Source organism: Hyaena hyaena, unplaced genomic scaffold, assembly GCF_003009895.1.
Source record: "Hyaena hyaena isolate Hyena2069 unplaced genomic scaffold, ASM300989v1 scaffold_1038, whole genome shotgun sequence".
Classification (NCBI taxonomy): domain Eukaryota; kingdom Metazoa; phylum Chordata; class Mammalia; order Carnivora; family Hyaenidae; genus Hyaena; species Hyaena hyaena.
In genome coordinates, this window is record NW_024081672.1 from 543,885 (window position 1) to 563,402 (window position 19,518).

The following is a 19,518-nucleotide window of genomic DNA, read 5'->3' on the forward strand; positions in this document are numbered from 1 at the left end:
TTTATTTTTATTTTTCAAGAAAAGCAGGGGCCTTCCATAAATGGAAAGGACTTTTGAGGTAGTTAAATGCCGTTTTCCCACATTTGGGAACGGATAACAGACAGCAAAAGGGATACAGCACTAAGGTCCTGACAGGGGTTCTACAAATAATGTTTTTGGTGATAAGATATATAGAGATTGATCCCAGTCCAATTAGAAATGTTCTCTTTTTTTAGAACAATAGATTATTACAAAGTAACAAATAAAATAATAAGTGATGAGCACTATAGAAATCCAAGTTCACGGAATAAACACCCTCTCTGTAAACACATCCAATAACAATTAAAAGATAAAAACTGTGTACCTGAGAAAGGATAGAAAAAGGACTATAAACACCACTGGCGAAACATGGAATTCTGTGCAAGTGTAGATGAAACTAAGAGGCCATAAATAAAATAAAAACTGCTTGTATTTGATGGTTAAAAAAATACGTGGCTTTATGTTCTCGGAATTACTTTTTGTTTCACATCATATAGTCAATTTCTTTCTCTGTACCTACTTAAAGGGAAGAAAGAGATTTACTGTCCTAAATTTGGTTTCGCCTTGCTTTTTGTCTTATGGGTCCACTTTTTAAATAAGCCCCTTTGTGAGTTTTCATAGTAAGGTAAGCATCTTTGATACCTATTACAAAACATGTGCTCAGGAGGGACTTTTGGGGCCCAAGATAATTTACCCAAAGGCACTTCATTCATTAGGGGTTTTCGACCCGGGGATTTCCTTATTCAGGTTTTTAGACATCTCTTCAATGTTGTTTATTTTGAGTCATCTGGCTTCCCTAGCCTTCTGAGAGATTCCTTCCAAATACTGGCAGGTCTATTCCAAGAGCCGTTTAGAAATAAATTACTTGTCAAGTGTCTCAGAGACTTACATCCAAATGCTGGGTTCCCTCTGCCTCTTACTGTTTGGCCTTTCCCCCTCTAAACTTAGGGTAGGAACTAAAATTTAGCTTTCTAAATTTTTAAACTCTCATTTGCCACGGGGGGTGGTGACTATGTCAGAGATGGATGAGAGGAGGCAGCTGTCATCTCATTAGAGCTAGACTGGGACCCTGATGGGCTCCGGGCAGTAATGTCATTTCTGCCTCTCAATCTGGCCACCATTTACAAATCTGTGTTTTTACATCCTGGTGGTTGTTTTAAATTATAGTTCATAATTTTGTTTCATTCAAAAAATTTTTCAACTCTACTGTGATACAAGTAAAACCCATTCAAAAGCACATTGCATTAAAAAAAAAAATAAAATAGTGGCGCCTGGGTGGCTCAGTGTGTTAAGGGTCTCGGACTCTTGATTTTGGCTCAGGTCATGATCTTGCAGTTGGTGAGATGGAGCCCTGCAGTGGGGTCTGCGCTGACGGGGTGGAGACTACTTGGGATTTCTCTCTTCATCTCTCTCTACCCCTCCCCCGGTCACACTCTTTCTCTCTCAAAATAAATAAATCACTGTTAAAAGATTAAAAATAATAAACTGATAAAATAAAATAAATTAGATTAAAAATACAAAAAGGGGGCGCCTAGGTGGCTCAGTTGCTTGAGTGTCTGACTCTTGATTTTGGCTCAGGTCATGATACCAGGTTGTGGGATGGAGCCTTCATGGGGCTCTGTGCTGACTGCATGGAGCCTGCTTCGTACACACACACACTCTCTCTCTCTCTCTGTCCCTCTCCCCTGCTCACATACACTCTGTCTCTCAAAGAAAAAAATATACAAAATTTAAAAATAAAAAAAACCACACACTACAACTCTTTTCATGTTTCTTAGGTTGGTTTAAGGAGATGATTAAATTATAAATTAGCAATTGTTCTTTACTTTGCCACTAAACATCTTCCATAGGATTCCTTATAAATACACTGGTTTCTTTTCAAATGCTGTCTCCTTTCCCTTGGCCATAATTTTAAGACAACTGCTCTAAGAAACATAGAAAAAACTGTGTATCTAGTACTTGCCTGACCACAGACCTCAACAGTACAAGATAAAACCTACCAGAGCCGTATGCTAAAAAAAAAAAAAAAAAAAAGAAGAAAAAAAAGAAAGAATAGAAAAGAAGAGAAGAAAGGAAGGAAACAAGTGAGCCATATGCCCACAGCTCTTAGACAAATTTCTAACTTAGGTTGGACTCTTTTTCTGTCTCCTGTAGACACTCGGGAATTGTTTGCGGATTTCAAACTTATTTGTTGTAAGCGCCACAGAGACAGCAGGGAGAAGCTAGAGGAGAGAAAACGAACTCCAAGAAGGTATAAAGAGGTAAGGGATGGGCGCATCTGCGGACCACCGGTAGCAACAGACACGAGAAGACTGGAAAAAATTTGAGGAAAAGCGTACATGAGACACAGCTCCCTTCCATCTACTCCCAGCCCACTGCCAAGGTTAAACAGAATCTGCTTCTGGGTTCCACGTAAGGCACATTCCTACTGCCATTTTCTCATTCTCGCGTCAGCCCTACTACATGCAAAGGCACAAAAGCCAGCGTTTGCTGTAAACACGAGGTGACATGATGGTGTAGAAGTTTCTTGAAGAATACAGGTGTGCTACTGGGCAAGTAGTGGGCGCCAGGCAGGATTCTGTGTAATGCAATTTAAGAGCCATGTTAGAGGGGCGACACGGAATACACACCACAAAATGTAGACAGCGATTGCCTCGGTTATGTCAGCTTTTTTGTTCCTTATTCGTCTGCATTTACAAACTTTACTTAATGAACCTAAAATTTCTTAATCCGCTAGGCCATATATTATATGTAACTATAATAAATATTTTACTCACTACAGGTATTATAATAATAGGTATATACAAATACACACAGGTATTTGTGTCTGCATTCTTTCCTCTGGCAAAGAGGCTATAGTATACGACGTAAAAACAAAGCTCTTCTGGGCTTGGATAATTTGCTACACTTACTAGTACCTCTGTCCCAAGAACTGAGAGAGATTTTGCAAAAACAACTAACAATGCGATAAAGCAGTGGTTAAGGATAGGAAGAAGAGAGTGTGGTCTGATTTGTACAAATAGTCCAATTTCGAATCTTAAATTTTCTCTAAGAGAGTTTCTAAAGGAACCCAAATATTGCACATTACTTCCGAAAGGGCCAGTGAGTTGTTGTTGATGGTTTCTCCGCCGCCCCCCAACTTCCCCACCCCCTATCAGAAGATGGTTCCAGACATCACTGCCTTTTCACTTCAACTTTTGGTGTGGTCTGGACACCAGGTCCCGGCAACAAGTTACCTGGACTTTGGAAATAGCTCTAACTCAAGGCCCAGTTCTGCCCCTTACACGCGCTGTGGGATCGCAGGAGCACTATGTGAGCCTTCTGGTCTCCATTTCGCCATCTGTGAAATGGAGCTGAAGGCATCCTCGCAGCCCGCACCCGCCGTGAGACTGGCCTGGGGTGGCATTTATAAGCGGTCCCATCACGGTGCTGAGAGCTTGGGTGAGTCCGGAGAGAACGTGAATCTGTGGATTCCCACGGGCTTCGGAGCTCAAATGATCCAAGTCCCTTCCATTGGTCACCAGGCTGGCATTTCTGAGCTTGGGGACTCTCCCCAAGAGGGGGCTGCTGCCGGGGGTTCGAGGCCGAGTACGCGCCGCCGGGTGCTGGGAGCCGGTACCACCTCCCGCCGGGGGGATGGGGTGTGTGTGTGTGACAGACGCGGCAGGGGGTGCCAGCGGGGCGAGGTTGCAAGAAGAAAAGGGCAAATGGAAAAGAGAGGGGAGAAGACACAAACCTGAGACACTGACTCACACAGTCTTAAGGAGAGGGATTCCCGGAAGGGAAACAAAACCAGTTTCTTTTTCTGCGCCCTGGTAAGAAAGTCACAAACCTCCAGAGGCGCATTCAGCCCCAAGATAACTTTTCCGAGACCGAAACGCTTTGGTCCGCAGCCTCGGGTTTCCCCACCACCCGGGAGCCCGCTTTCTGCCCGAAATCCGGGAGCCGCGGCGGAGCGCGCGGGGTCGGTCCCCGGGCCCGACGCGCGCAGCCACCCGTCCGCGAGCCGGACGCGCAGCGCCCGTCCCCAGCACCTCTCCTCGTCCCGCGTCCGCGGGGCGGGGGCGGCTCCCGGACCCCGCGCGCCCGCAGAACCCCCGCGCCGCCCCCGCCGTGCGCCCCGCAGCCGCGGACTCACCAGACAGCGGACGGCCCAGGGCCCCCTCATGGCTGCGGAGCGCCCAGCCGGCGCGCCCGAGACCCCGCGAGAGCGAGCGCCGCCGCCCCGGGGCCCGGGAGGAGTGACCGCCGCCTGGCCCCTCCCCGGGCCCCGCCAGCTAGGGAAGGCGCTCCCCGCCCCGCCCCGCCCCGACCGCGCTCCCCGCGCCCCGGAAGTCCCCGAGCACCTGCGCGCGCCCCGCCGCGGCTCCCCGAGACCGTCCCGGAGCCGGGGCGCAGGGGGAAGCCCGGCCGGGGAGAGCCCGGGGCAGGGGCGGCGGGAGGGAGGCGCAGGGAGCGGTCAGGCTCGGTTGCACAGACGGGCATTCCCCGCGCGGAGGCGTTTCCGCGAGCGGCCGGAGGGCGGGATTCAGGTAAGGACCCCGAGGGCCGTGTCGCCGTCCTTGTGAGAGCGGGAGCCGGGGCCCATCGCTGGGAAGGTCTCACCAAGACCAGGCGTCTCCTCTCAGCTCGCGGGCGCTGGCGGCGACCCGAGGCTCCCGAGGGCCCCTGACTGCGGTACCAGATGACAGCTGTCCAGCAAAGGGGTCAGATGTTGAGCCATGAGGATTCGCTGTAACTGTTCAAGGAGGGGACAAAGGCAGCAAGTTAGGACACATGGCACAGCCCCAACAGCATCTCACGTTCCCGAGGCCTTCCCCTCCTTTGTTACTCATTAGTTTCTAGCCAGTTCTCTCCTCTGCCCCCCCCCCCCCCCGCCCCCCGCCTCTGTCAGATTCTTCAGGGATTGCATTAACACAGTTCAAAGTCTTTATTGTTTTTGGAGAAATTGATCTGTCCAGTCAGATAGCGTTTTGCAAGAATTTTACAGAAGGGAAGTTTGTATAATATCGTTGGAGTGTGATTCTGAAAGTGGCTCCCAGGTGGGGCTTCGGTGAAGTACTCAGCATTTCTTTCCATCTCTCTTCAGCCACCTCTTCCTGCCCCTTCCCCTTGGCCAGCTTCACGTCTTTGTTGACATTTTCTTCTGGAGGATTATTCAGGTCCCCAAAGCCTGGGGTAGGTCACCCTCCTGGATGCCTTCACTCACTTGTGGTTTGCCTTGCACCGAAGGCTCTGACGTGTATAGGTGTTGACTTGTTTCTGCCTCCCCTTCTAGAAGGTTGTCAGTGAGCCGGGGTGAAGACTGGCCGGCCAGCCCCCTTCAAGGGCCACTGCTCCTGCTGAACAGACACAAAAGAAGTGAATGGGCATGGGGGGGGGGGGGGAATGGGGACTCTGTGTATTATCTTGGCAACTTTTCTATACATCTAAAACCATTCATTTAAAAAAGTTCATTGAAATAAAAAAGAATACCGTAAGAAGAAGGAAGGAGTGAGGCAAGAAGAAGGAGAGAGAGAGAGAGAGCCGGAGGTGAGTTGACACCACCAGCGTCTCCTGAGTGTGGCTGACGAGCTGGCAACTTTCACAAATGGTTCCTACTGACCTTACATTTACCATTTTAGTCCGGTGAGGTGGGTGATGGGTAAGCTAACTTCACACTTAAAGAACTGTAGCCAAAAAGGGTTAGGCAACATTGGCAGCGCTGGTTAGTTGATCAATAGCAGAGCCGGGAATCAGCTTAGGTATTTTTGCTCGTGGGCCCTGCTCTTGCTGTCCCCCACTCCCCCAGTGACCCTCAGGTGCAGTGAGACAGTAATGGGTGCTTTGTGGGGAGACATATGTTTTGTGAGGGGCCAAACAATTTTAGAATATTCTAGATTTAGAAAGTGTAAACGGGTCTTTCAATCCAAGCCTTCTCATGCTAATATGTACCTCTACTAGGGAATATATATACACTGTTGCCTACACTTGTTTGTCTTCTTTATGGGATCCGTTCAAGAACGCCTATTAAATGAACAATTGAATGAACACCTCAGAATGCTGGTGTTCTGGGGAAAACAGTTTGGACCTTTCTACAAGTTATTTTTATTTTTAACAACACATTCCTAAGAGCCTCCACGCCTTCAAGGGCAAACACAATTTTAATAATAGAAATTCAAGCACTCCACCAGCTGGGGGAGGTATTTTGGTTAACCGTCTGGCTTTGTTCAAACTATACCATATACATAAAGCTTATCTCCTCTGAAGGTAGCCTTGCCTCTCGGTACCTTACTCGGAATAACGTTTCAGCGCATATCGGACCATGTAAAGAGGCAGGGGAGAAGAAAACCTTCAATACCTTTTCGACCAAAACTATTTTTATTCTTTCTCCCCATAGGACATGATGTTTTAAAAACTGTTGTCAACCAAATTGCTCTTACTAAATAGCAATAAAGTGATGTTAATAATTCCCAACTGTAGTGGGCATTCACGATTCTTTATCCTACATGTTTTCCTCTTCCTGGTAACAGCACTTCCTAAGTGCCTTTCGAAAAAATGCCCTTCTTTTGCTTTTCAACTCTTCGGTGTGGGTGACTTTATTAGTCGGCCTAGTTCTCAAGCAAAACAAAACCAATAGGAGATCATCTATCTATCTATAAAGCGAGGATGTACTTTAAGGAATTGGTTCATGTGATTCTAAAGCCTGGAAAATCCAAATTTGCAAGGTGGCCTGGCAAGCTGGAGACCCAGGAAGGAAGTGCAGTTTGAAGGGGAAGGCGGTCTGCTGGCAGAATTCCCAGTCTCTGAAGTCAGTGCTTTCTTAAGATCTTCAACTGATTGGATGAGGCCCACCCATAATATGGCGAGCACAGCATTACCCAAAGTCTACTGACTTAAATGTTGATCCCATCTAAAAATACCTTCATAGAGACATCTAGAATAGTGTCAAATAGTTGCGTACTGTGGCCTGGCCAGGTTGATACATAACCATCACAGTGACATTGATACCAATCCTGGGGCCTATATGTAGTAGGAGGAAGGAGGGGATGGGCGGAGAGCTCCATTTGGTTAAGGCAACCAGCCCATCACATTCTGCGGGCATAAATCTTGTGACCTTTGCTGGAAACAGTAGGACACAAATACTTTCTCTTCTGCACTGGGTTTGAAGTGGGAGTATGTGAAATACAGAATGACATGGCTCTTAAGAGAACTTGTGGGCCTGCCAGGGCTGAAGGCAGAGTCAGCTCATGCTGAGCAGAAGCCACCCAGAGAGGCAGAGCCTGGGAGTGTCACTGAATCCGGGGTTGATTTGGTCCTGATACCGAGCCTTGCTCTACCCATTTACCCAACTCAGTACAGTCTCAATGTTTGCTTAAGCCAGATTCTTGCAGCTAAAAGAATCCTAAATGATATATCATGAGAGCTTATGATCAGCATAAGAAGTCCTCTGGTACCAGAATTAGTTGTTACAGATTAACTGTTACATTTTCAGCTACAAGTAAGGATATTTGCCTGAAGGAGCCTGTAGAGATGGATGGCTCAGGATCTAGACTTTACATACGACGGAGACATTTTCTACCACTAGAGGGCGCCAAATACCACATCAGGCAAGTGATGAAATTGAATGTAGTTTCTACCAATTAATGGAGGGTGGGGAGGTGGAGGGATGGGGGTTGGGATAGAAGGGGTTGGGGAGATGACGGATGGGGGTGGAGAGGTGGAAATATATTTTGGTTCTTGGGAGAGGGAAGAGAGTGGAGGGAGAGCTTTGATTTAGATAGGCAACCTGGGGCCTCATCACCTAGGCATTTTCATCTCCCTGAGAACATACTGTGTCTTACAGGGTGAAAGAAAAGACGTATGCAGAGAACCCAGGCACCCCATGAATACTAGTTAATACTTTTGCATTGCTCTTTGTGAATGTGGTGCCTTCTGGAGACAGGTTGTTAATTTGGGGTCAAAGTTCAGATGGGAAGCAAGACAACTTAAATGGCTTACAGCTCATTTCCTACACTACTTCCTGCATGAATGTGGTCATGTACCAAAAGGTGCGGCCCAAGGAAATGCGCTTGGAGCCCCGCGGCCCCGGAGCGCATTATTCAATCTCCCAAGTTCTCCCAAGGTGAAAAGTGGTTTGCTCTCCTGCCTCCTGGGCAAGAACCTGAAGACAGTGGACTAAGGAACCTTTAGAGTGTACTAGCCAGATTGCAGAGAACATGTGGCCAACCAGCGATGGAAGAAACAGCCCCTCCATAGGCTTGGGTTCCTGATGCCCTTGAGCAGTCGGTCCTCCCCTGCTGCGTTGGCACGTGGTGCACCCTGCAAGCATTCATGAGAAGTGGGATGACCTCCTGGTGTCCAGAACTGGCCCATGGAAAAATAGAGACTGCTTCCCAAGAGGTGCCCATTGGGGGCGGGGTGGGGGCGATGGAGGGTGGGGGGTGGGAGATGAAGGGTAGAGGGATGGGAGTGGGGAGGTAGGGGGATGGGGAGTGGACGTAGAGGAGGTGGGGGCAGAGGGGGTGAGGGATGGGGGTAGAGGAATGGGAGTGGGGAGGTAGGGGGTGGGGGGATGGGGAGTGGAGGTAGAAGAGGTGGGGGCAGAGGGGGTGAGGGATGGGGGTAGAGGGATGGGAGTGGGGAGGTAGGGGGTGNGGATGGGGGTAGAGGGATGGGAGTGGGGAGGTAGGGGGTGGGGAGGTGGGGGATGGGGAGGTGGGATAGGGAGTGGAGGTAGAGGGGGTGGGGGATGGGAGTGGGGAGGTAGCGGGTGGGGAGGTGGGGGTAGAGGGGGTGGGGCAGTGGGGGATGGGTGTGGTAGTAAATGGTGGTCGGGAGGTGAGGGTAGGGAGGAGGAGATCTAAGGCTTAGATTAAGACAACGCTTCTCAAGCCTCAGTCCCCATTTGTCATTGGTGTGGCTCACTTATACTTTAACTAATATATTTTTTAAACCAATTTACTTGCTTCCGGAAGTGATTTTATTTTTCAAACAAAATAATTGTATTGTCATATAGCCATAAATGGAAACTCAGCATTCCTTACCAAACATAGAGGGCATCCATAAAAATAAATATACAAGTATTGAAGCAAAACATTTGCCTGCATACCACTACAGATTGTTTCCCTACTCGCCTGGGGAAAGGCCACCACGCTTCCGGAGAAGCTGATTTAGGGCACAGACGTGACTTCTGTCTGCTTTGGCCTGCCTGCCCTCTGGTGACGGCAGGAGAGAGACGGTGGGTCTGGGTGCCAGATCCTCCCCAGGAGACTAGAAGGGAGGTAGTCATTATACCAGAGGGGTGAGAGTGGGGAGACCCTCTACCTGCCTGCCTTTTCCTGTTAGAACAGTCTGAGTCCCGGGCACCTGCGTGGCTGAGTGGGTTACGTGTGCGACTTCGGTCACGTCAAGATCTCACAGTTGACGAGTTTGAACCCTGCATCTGACTCTGTGCTGACAGTTCAGAGCCTGGAGGCTGATTATGATTCTGTCTCTGCCCCTCCCCCCGTCTCAAATACAAATAAACATTAAAAATATTAAAAAAGGAAAAGAACAGACTGAGTCAGCTTAAGGGAGATAGTGGATGAGGAAGGAGGAAGGTGAGTCCCCCAGAGCCAGAAGGAGAACTGTTAGGGGGCTGGAGGCGGGTGTAGGGAGTGGGTGGCTTTCTGCAGAAGGCGGCCTCAGTCCACTGATGTTCACTGGTGGCAAGGTTGGTCCACGGATTTCAGTCCCATTACTTCGCTCGCTACAAGAAGCCTTGCAGAACGTTTAACCACTCTCTCTCTCCATCTTGATTTAAACATAAGCCCTTTGAGTAGTGACGATTTGCCTGGAAATTGGTCTCGCGTTTTGTAATTTCAATTTATTTTATTTTTGCAATTTGAAAATGGTCCACTCCAGAGCCTTTGGGTCACCAACGTGTTTTGACAAGGTATGCCCCCCCCCCCCCCCCCCGGTCTCGCCCGCCCACAGTTCCCAGCACCGGTACCTTTTATTTCCTGAACTGTCTGTCTTCTCAGGAGGTGAGAGAACACAGCATTGTCTGCAGCCTATCAGTGCGGCCTCTCCACAGAGAAAATAGCGTTCTCTCATTTTTCCAGAAAAGAACTGAAAAAGAATCATGGGATCAGACTTGGTTCCCATGACCGTCCATCGTTGTTTCTGGTCCAGGAGAGGAGATGCCGATCTCTCTCTGCTGCTCTCCATGCGTAACGTGATGGTTCAGAGATGCCCAGAGTTTTCCTGAGAAGCTAACTGCAAGCCACATGCCCAGTTTGTGGCCTCTGGGTCATTTACTGGATCAAGTCCACCAAATGGGTATTGATGAAGAAAAGAACGAATATCTTTGTGATGTGCCTAGATGATCATCATAAAGTGGTTCGGAATGATATGGAGAAATACTCCAAAAAGGGAGAGAGGCTTGGATATATGAAATAGTTTGAGGTTTCTGAGCATCACCTCCTCCCACATACACAGCACCTTCTAGAAAGGATGTTTCTCTGGAAGACTCAGGACTGTCACGGTGTGTGAGTATGCTGGTTTGGAGGGGTCGGCCTTACAGGAGAAAGGGATGGGAGATTGATGGGGAGGGTGAAGATCTTTAGGGAGGGGTGTAGAGATGGGTCAAGGCAGCAGTCAGGGAAGTAATGTCAACGACTCGAGGAGAGACCTGTTGATGAGGTTTCTTTTGTCCCAGAGAAATGCTCTGCGTTAGGTCCTATTTGTGGACAATCACAATATGCTTGGTTGCATTGGATTTCTTATGAAAGTATGAAAGTATGAAGGGGCCAAGCAGAAGCGGGATCGAGGGGACAGTGGACCCCAGAGACTGATGTCCACTTAGAACAAGATCTGTCAGGGGCCCCTGGGTGGCCCAGTCGGTTAAGCATCTGACTTCAGCTCAGATCATGATCTTGTGGTCTGTGAGTTCGAGCCCCGTGTTGGGCTCTGTGCTGAGGGCTCAGACCTGGGAGCCTGCTTTGGGTTCTGCGCTATGTCTATCTCTCTCTCAAACATAAAGAGACATTTTTAAAAAAAGAACAAGACCTGTTAGAGCTCAGGAGAGTTCCAGCTTATAGAAGTTGGGAAGCTCTCCTAGTACGTTCAAGCTGGGGCAAAAATCAGCACAATATCAAAGTGGGCTGGCAAAACTTGTGGGGTCTCTTAAGTGTTTCCATTTAGCAGACTGATACTGTTAACGCTGAAAACTCCAATGCAGAATCTCATCTGGGGCTGGGGTCAAGAATCTATACTTGAGAGCTTCATGGAGGGTGAGGCTGGGGCAGTCCCAACAGCTTCTGACCTGCAGTCACAGAGTCTCAGGGTGGGAGAGACCTTTGGGACCCCAGCTCGGTCCTTCCCACTTGAGTCCAGGCTCTGCTGTAGGACCTCCTGGGGAGTGGAGCCCCAGCCTTGACTGGAGTCCTTCCCACACTGCCTCTCGCTGCCTCCGAGGTGGCTCATTCCATTTTAGAATGCTTTCCAGCGGTTAGACCTTCTCCCTGACGTTCCAGCTTCCCGTAGTTTGACAAGTGTTTGCTCAACATCATTTTCCAAACAGTACTACTTAGAGACAGGGCTGGGAGAGCTCCGTGAAACAAAGGATAGAGTAACTGTCGTTGAACTCAGGGTTGAGAGAGGTGTTTTTACCCCCCCAAACCTCCTCACGAGCCCTTCACAGACCCATGTCTTGAGACTTTTCTTTCCAGGCAATGAGGACAGCCAGTCGGCCTGACTCCCTGATCACAGCACAGAGGGGAGACAGATTTTTACCACAGCATCTGCACTGGGGAAGGATACAAAATGGGTATTCCCCACCCTGCTGGCTTTGAAGTTCCCTTGAAGTCTCCAACTTATTCAAGGGGGTTACCAAAATTATTTAAAATTTTTCTTCAAAGTTATTTTTATTTAAACCAGGAAAATGTGCTGGGAGGAATTATTTAAGGAGCTAGGCGTTGTGAAATCAAACAAAAATAAGGAATCACTACTAGTAGCATCTAATACTTTTATAGTGCTGGTGACTTTGGTGTGTTCTTTACATACCTGTTAACTCATCCAAACCTCCCAGCTACCCCCACGAACTGGGTCCTGTTACCATCCTATTTCCGATGGGCAACTTGTAGCAACTTGCCCAGCATCACGTGGTTCCTAGGTGGCAGAGAACAAACTTTTGAAGTCCCTGCTGAGTCTACTTCCTCTTCAAAACAGTTACATCAATGGCCTTATGACTGAGACATAAACTCCCTAAGGAAGTATAAAAGCTGATTGTTTTTGCTTTTTGTTGAACGCACGGTTTCCTCCTGATTAACATCATACATGTATCATTTTATTTTCTTAAAATTTCAGGCCTTATTTACTACGACCATAATGTTGGGAGCTAATAATTCTATCAAGCAAGACAGTATGCTGGGTTTGTATCCATGTTCCTTTCTAAAAATTATAGCTCTTGTGCAAACTGGGTTGAAATAAAGACGACTCAGCCTGTATGGACATAACTCCATGCTGTAACTCAGAGCTTTTCCAACTCTTAGTAGAGATGTGACTTACCTGCTGCTGCTATTAAATTTGGACTCTGATCAGTAGGTCTGAAGAGGCATGTAAAAATCTGTATTTCTCACAAGCTCCCGTGTGATGTCAACAGCACCATCTGAAGCCGGCAAAACACAAGCCAACTCAGAGACATCATCCATCAATCCAGGTGTCTGATCTCATACAGGTAAAAACTAGCTGAGTCTGCCATTTTGACCAGTTGCATTATGATTCAAGTACCTCTTTTATGGTGTTAGGTGGGGAACCTAGGAAAATCGACAAACTAACTAATGTCCTAATAAACTAATACATGTGTTCCTACTCAGTTTCCATTTGCCTTAATATTATACAACTGAGGCCACATTTTTACTTAGCAGAGACAAGTCTGCCTTGACTATATAAATAAGCCCTTCCTATCAAGAAAAAGAAAAAACAAACTTAGTTCATTTTCAAACAGGCTGAGCTTTTATTTCTGTGAACAGTAAGAAATCTGGCCAGAAGCCTGCCGATCCCCTCAGCCAATCAGAATAATGTGACCATAAATGTTCATAAATTCCCCCCTTAGTGACTCTCTGCCTTCCTTATTTCTGTCGTGGGGACATGTATCTTACAGTTCTGTGTCACATAGTCTGCCTTTTATGTCTTTCCTCTCCCCTTCCCAAAATGAAAGGAAGGAAGGAGGAAAGAAAGAGAAAGAAAGAAACAAAAAGAAAGAAAAGAAGGAAAAGGAAAGAAAAACCTGAAACAAAAAGCTAAGCTCTGTAGAATCTCTCATCTAAAAGCCCATTGTCTTTTATGCTAAAGGGTATTAACTTAATGCACATGCAGCTCCTGATTACCTTTTTAATGATATCTGACACACTTACGGCACTTAAAAAGAGCCAGGTACTATTCTAAGGGCTTTATAAATACATTTTCACTTAATGCTTGTACACATCCTGGAGGTAGGTCTTCTTACACCTGCCGCCTAAGGGTGAGTGAGGCCCTGAGCAGCTAAGGATCGAGTCACACAACAAGTAAGTTGCAGGGCTTGACCCAAGACAAGTCGCTTCTCGCACTTACCAACGGGCCACCCTGTTCCTGAGCCAGCAAGTGCCAGGTAATTGAACATTCCCTGTGTGCCAGACCCTTTTCCCTGAACGATCCCATTGGACGCTCAGATCTCTCACACCTATGAGAGAAGCATCACTTTTCTTATTCACGTGAACAGGTAGCTAGATCAAGCTCCCTGGGCAAGTAGGGACTCAGGCCCGTCCGTCTCGGAAGCCCGTGTTCTTTGCAGTGTCTTGGTGCCTTCCACCTTCTTTGTGATTGAGACAGTTGGCCTCATGCTTTTTTTTTTTTAATAGAGGGCCAATCTGAAACCTTTGCATACACCAAAGCACAACCTAGAATATTGCATATACTGTTGTCACTGGGACACTCTGGAAGCATTTAAAATACCTTGCCTAACCAACTCTCCACTTGTTTCCCCATCTCGCCTCTCCTACCCCCAGTTCCCTGTTCTTATGCCATCATGTCTCCCACCTGGGCCCATCTACCTCTCTGTGGTGCTACTTACAAACAGGCGTTGGATGAAATTGGAAAGTGTCCCTCTCTTGCCTTCCCTGGGTGCTGTGTCATGCCCTAGGATCTCAATTCTTGATGTTGCTTTCTCCCCTCTTAGATACTAGTCTAGACTGCATCTCAGAATAGAATTTACTATCTTCTTTTCATGTTGTGAATATGACATAAGTTTGTAAGACACGATGATGAAAGATAAAGCATTGGCCAATTCCTTCAAAAAAAAAAAAAAGCCATTCATCTTGCAACCCAATGATTAACCCATCACTACCATTTGCCAGGGGGTCAACAGCACTAGAAAATGCTTCATGCACACACCATCTCATTGGATAATCACGCTATCCTAATATTTAATGTTATCCTCGCTTGAGTAACCTGCCTGAGACTACATGCGAGGACATGGTAGAGCTGGGCTCGGGACGCAGGTCTTCTGGCTCCTAATTTGCCTCTTTGTCAACAGAGTCCACTTCCTCTTTGATGGTGTGTCATCTTACCCTTTGCTTAAGCTGACTTCCCTACGATCTACCTCCCCAAACCCAGTCCCCACCCTGCCATCCAAACGGCCCCTCTGGAAGGACCTGCTTCCTCCACTTTGACCATCCAACCCCCACTTTTCACATCAAGCAAAATGAAAAACTCAGAGCCTTCTATGACTTGCTACCCCCTGCACCCCCCTCCATCGCAACCTTTCCCAACTTAGAACTTTCTCTGATCTTTTGAAGAGTGAGTGAGTGAGACTGATTTTCATATTTGGAGTCTCTGAAAAATATCTCTCTTTTTAAAAATGGACACTTTAGATAAATGCATATGGACTTGGAATTGAACTACCCCGGCTTTGATGGATCTCTGCCCCACAACTAGACCTGACTTTAGATGGTGTGAGACATGTTACTAATCAGGAAGCAAGTTGCTTGAAAAGAAGGCATTGTTTTCCACAGTCTTTCAATGGAGGCTTTGAGCTTAAGTCTGGATCTCAACAGTTTTCCTTAATTAAGTAAAAAATTATGAGTACTTACTTCATGGTGGACTGAGCCAGGCTCTAGGAATAGTGGTGAACAAGGATGGCGCCTGCCTTCAGGGCTTTCCAGACAAGTGCAGACAACACAGCAGATGGTTAACAATGGTTAGAGCTGGCCTCGCCTTACCTTGAGCAATGTTCCTCTCCTTTGGTTGCCCAGACAGGAGTTTCGAGTTCTCTCCTCCACTGTGTCCTCCCTCCCGGTATGCCTGATGCATAACCTGCCTACTTAGCACCGTCCTCAGTGCCATCAGTTCTTCAAAGGTGTCCTGAAGCTTCGGCCCTCACCTCTTCCCAGATGATATGCAAACCTCTAGCTCACGCTCGGACTTAGGTTGACATTGACCATGCACTAATTTTCATTTTTGCCTATTTTCCACTTACGGCCTCAAACTCTTTCTGGACCTAAAACTGAGCTCTTCCATTTCCATCCAGACGAGAAGGGAGAGGAGATTGGGAGCAGCAAACAAAAGAAAAGATAAAATAAGATTTCAAGTGGAAAGAGATCCCGTGAGTCTTTGGGTCCGTCTGGCCGCTTTCTGAAGCTGCTGACTTTGCAACCATGCTGTGCTCCTTCTGGGTCTGTCGGTCTTCATAAGTAGATGGGAAGCCCCTTGAACGTAGGAAGTGTATCTTCTGTCATTCCATGCTTCTGGGGTCTACTCCAAAGTCTTACAGAGGCTTTGTACACATGTGAGGAGGTGGACAGGGACGCGGACGCTGGCAATGGCTTTGCTGTTGTTTCTGTATGGATTCGCCTGACATTGGATTGTGCAGTCAAGACTAGATGGCTGGCAAATTATAAGGTCAAACACCCTTAACTCTTTCCGGTTGAATTTTGAGGTTAGAGTTTGGTCCTGATTTTTTATAGAAAGATCAAAACAGTTCCATCCATCCATGCTGTCCTTCTCATCGCTCAGGGGTTGCACACGTGTTGAGAAAAGTGACAACAATGTCATCATCAACAATAGAAAGGCAGAGAGAGAGAGAGAGAGAGAGAGAGAGAGAAACAGAGACACAAAGATACAGAGACAGAGAGAGATTAGCCTCCACTTGACACCATCACGTTCTCTTTTTCATGTTTTTATTAGAGCTATTGTCACCTACACTAACCAGAGTTTAATATCATCCCAACGTGAGTAGCCTACGTTTTAAGGCTTCTTGACAGTTATTTAGCCAGACTGTCATCCCTTCTGAATGCTGGCATGTTGTAGTGAACTTCTCCCTTTGAAGTCCGCAGGCATCTGGTCCATGATGCATCACAAGGCCTGGCTTCCTTAGGCTGCCAAAGTTCTCCGTGCTGCCAAGCCTGGAAACTCGCTGCCCTTATTTTATCCTCCCCTTCGTCTCCACCCTCCCTCCCTCTTCCACACTCGTGTGGCTCAGTAGAACCAACTTAATAGCAGCTAAAAAGTCTATAGTTTGACCCGTGCTTGGCTTTTCAGTGTTTCAGACGGTAGACCACATTTCTAAGTATAGAACCACACAATATGTATGGATGCTTCTTGCCAGTGCCCAGGTTTTGATGCACGTCATTTCTTCACTTGTTCTTTCTCCCTGCCTCTTGTCATCCTACTTATTCCTTCAGTAAACAGAGGACACAGGGGACAAGTGCTTAGTGTGGACGTAGATCAGAACAGGGGAGTACGGTGTACACACATCTGCTCCCGGAGATTGTCAGCTGACAGATACTCGCAGGATCGAAACTTCTGTCTGTGGGAGCCACATTTCCCCACACCGACCACTTTCAAAGCCTCCCTTGTGTTAAAGTCTTTGTCCACTGTTATCTTATGGAAGATGGTAGGATTCTCGGTGTAGGCAGTGGGCTGGCCAGGTGAACATGCAGTTGGCTTATTAAACAGGGTGATGGAGAAGAATTTTCCAGGTCACCCTGAAAATCAGCCACAGCTGGGTGTTCACCTGGTTTATAACTGAAGGTATATGGTATATGGAGATAATTTTTTCATCTTTAATTCTGTCCCCAAATAGCTCACACTGCTGCATGCCACGTTTATCTTCCTCAGAAAGGAAGCCAGGACAAGCCAGTCTGTCCTGGTCCAGGGCTGGTCCAACCTGAAGACCGATTTGCTTCTGTGCTTTGATTCCAAGAATATTTGTTGACTTAAAAAAAAAAAAAAAGAATATTTGTTGACTTAACAAAATTGTTTTAAGTGTTGTTTATTTTGAGAGGGGGGAGGAGGGGCAGAGAGAGACACACACGCAGAATGTGAAGCAGGCTCCAGGCTACGAGCTGTCAGCACAGAGCCCATCACAGGGCTTGAACTCAAGAACTGCGAGATCATGACCTGAGCCGAAGGCATATGCTTAACTGACTGAGCCACCCAGGCGTCCTGCTATGTTTATTGACTTTTGGGCAAGTCACTAGCTTTGCAGTGGCAGGAGAGAAGAAAGATGGAGGCTGCAGAGATGAAGGGGATATGAGTCCCGTTGCCTAGTAGAGTGCAGGCAGGCCAGTAGAAGGTAGGGGCTCACAACACAGACTCTGGAATCAACTTCGGGCTCCACATGCACGCCTTAGGTGAGCACGGAGCGATTACTTCGTTTTTCTCAGCTTTTGGCTTCTGTCTGTAAAATGGTGGTAATGGCTGAATGTACTTCATCTGCTCGTATGGGGGGACAGGTTACTCACGAAGAAGATGCCCCGTAGTGTCGGACACATGACGTCTGGATGAGTAACAGTTCCTACTGTAAGAGGTGGAATTGCTAAGAGAGCCAAGCAGGAGGGGTGCTTCTGGTGTCACGGAGGGTTTTATGGAGAAGCTGTCTCTCAGGGTAGAACAGTTTAGCCTCTGCTGGTGGGAGGGAAGACTCCCTTTGGCCCCCTGCCCCTCACAGGGAGGTCCCAGGCCTCCCTGGACGTGCCGAGCTCCCCGGCAGCAGAGTGCGCCAGCATCTATCTAGCACAAGAGACGGAGCATGACTGAAGATGGGGCGTCATTTCTTCTCTCCTTTGCGGTTGGGTCCCCACCAAACAGGACCTTTTCTGTCTCCTACGGCTTGTGGAAGGGCTGACAGGTCCAGGAACCTGTGACAGAAGCCCTCCCAGCGTCGGCAGAAAACAGGATCGTGCAGATTTGTAGAGATCCGACAAACAGAGTTTTCTCAGCTTCACCGATTTATGGGAAAGGGAGAGTAGGGGCTTCTAGCTTTTCAATAATTCAGCCCACAAAAGTTCTCATTCCTTAGGTGCTGAAGATGTAGGGAACACATTTTCTGCTTTGGGAGGATGCATGGGGATATATTTTGTGACTTCTCCAGAGTAATCTGGGGGACACAGGCAAAATGCCCTAAACCAGAGGTGAACATCGCGAACAGTGTAAACGTCTCCCACAAACATTGCTCTTGGTTTAAGCCTCTAAGAGGGTCTGACAATGTTTAATAAAAGAAATCATTATTTAATGTTTAAACCCCAACTCTATCCTAGTACCATACGATTACATTTTGCTGTATTTTTGTGAAGCGTTTTCAAGGATTCTGTTCCATGTTTTCTTTCTATCATAGCTTCTTAATGGTGATTACATATTTTGGAATGGCAATAGAATATAATTCCATTAATTTAAAATTACAGTCTCAGAGTACCTGGGTGGCTCAGTCAGTTGAGCGTTGGACTCTTGATTTCAGTTCAAGTCATGATCCCAGAGTCGTGGGATCGAGCCCCGTGTCGGGCTCTGTACTGAGTGTGGAACCTTCTTGGGATTCTCTCCCTCTTTCCCTCTGCCCCTATACCCTGCTCACCCACACTTTCTCTCTAAAATTAAAAAAAGAAAAGTAAAAACTAAAATAAAATTATAGTCTCAGTCCTTAGCAAATTTTTAAAAATAATACAATACACTATCACCCAATTGCTATTCAAGATTTTTACAGATGTACTAGTCATTTTCAAGTCACTGAAGAAGTAAATTTTAGCTATAGAATTACAGAATTTGAGAGCCAAAAAGCTTGAATTAAACCAGTACAATGGAACGGATATTTAAATGTGATTAATATACTATCTTTCTCCATCTTGCATGACTCTCAGTATGAACCAATATGTTGACCTCAACCCCATCAACCACTTTAAGACTAAAAATTCCTATCTCTACTCCAGCATACTAATAATATCACTAATGAATATATTATCAATTATCCATAATAAGTGTATGATTATTATAGTTAATTTCTAATAATACCTAATAATAACCTGTGATAGAGTCTTCATATAGAAAAGACATAAGATCCTATGGCTAGGCCATTTGGCCCTGGCCCCAAGGTTGAGAGAGATCTCAGATTTCAGCCACAATTAATTTGAGAAGCTAATGACAGGTTCTGTCATAAATATTGATCCTAAATTAAAGTCACTGAATTATACTTGTGTATACTGTGGGGTATTATGGTGGTATTAGTCC

At 46.9% G+C, this 19,518-nt stretch overlaps 1 protein-coding gene across 3 annotated transcripts in view; it reads right to left on the reverse strand.

Annotated features, from left to right (window-relative positions):
* FAS (Fas cell surface death receptor) overlaps nucleotides 1-4,254 on the reverse strand; it is a 38,009-nt gene extending 33,755 nt beyond the window's left edge. For all 3 annotated transcript variants that reach the window (XR_005526365.1, XR_005526366.1, XM_039222005.1), the window contains exon 1: nucleotides 4,157-4,254. Coding sequence is in view for 1 of the 3 variants with exons in the window: in XM_039222005.1 (XP_039077936.1) it covers nucleotides 4,157-4,186 (30 nt within the window). In the remaining 2 variants the exon portion in view is untranslated. The remainder of the gene's footprint in view (nucleotides 1-4,156) is intronic.
* Nucleotides 4,255-19,518: the final 15,264 nt, after the last annotated feature.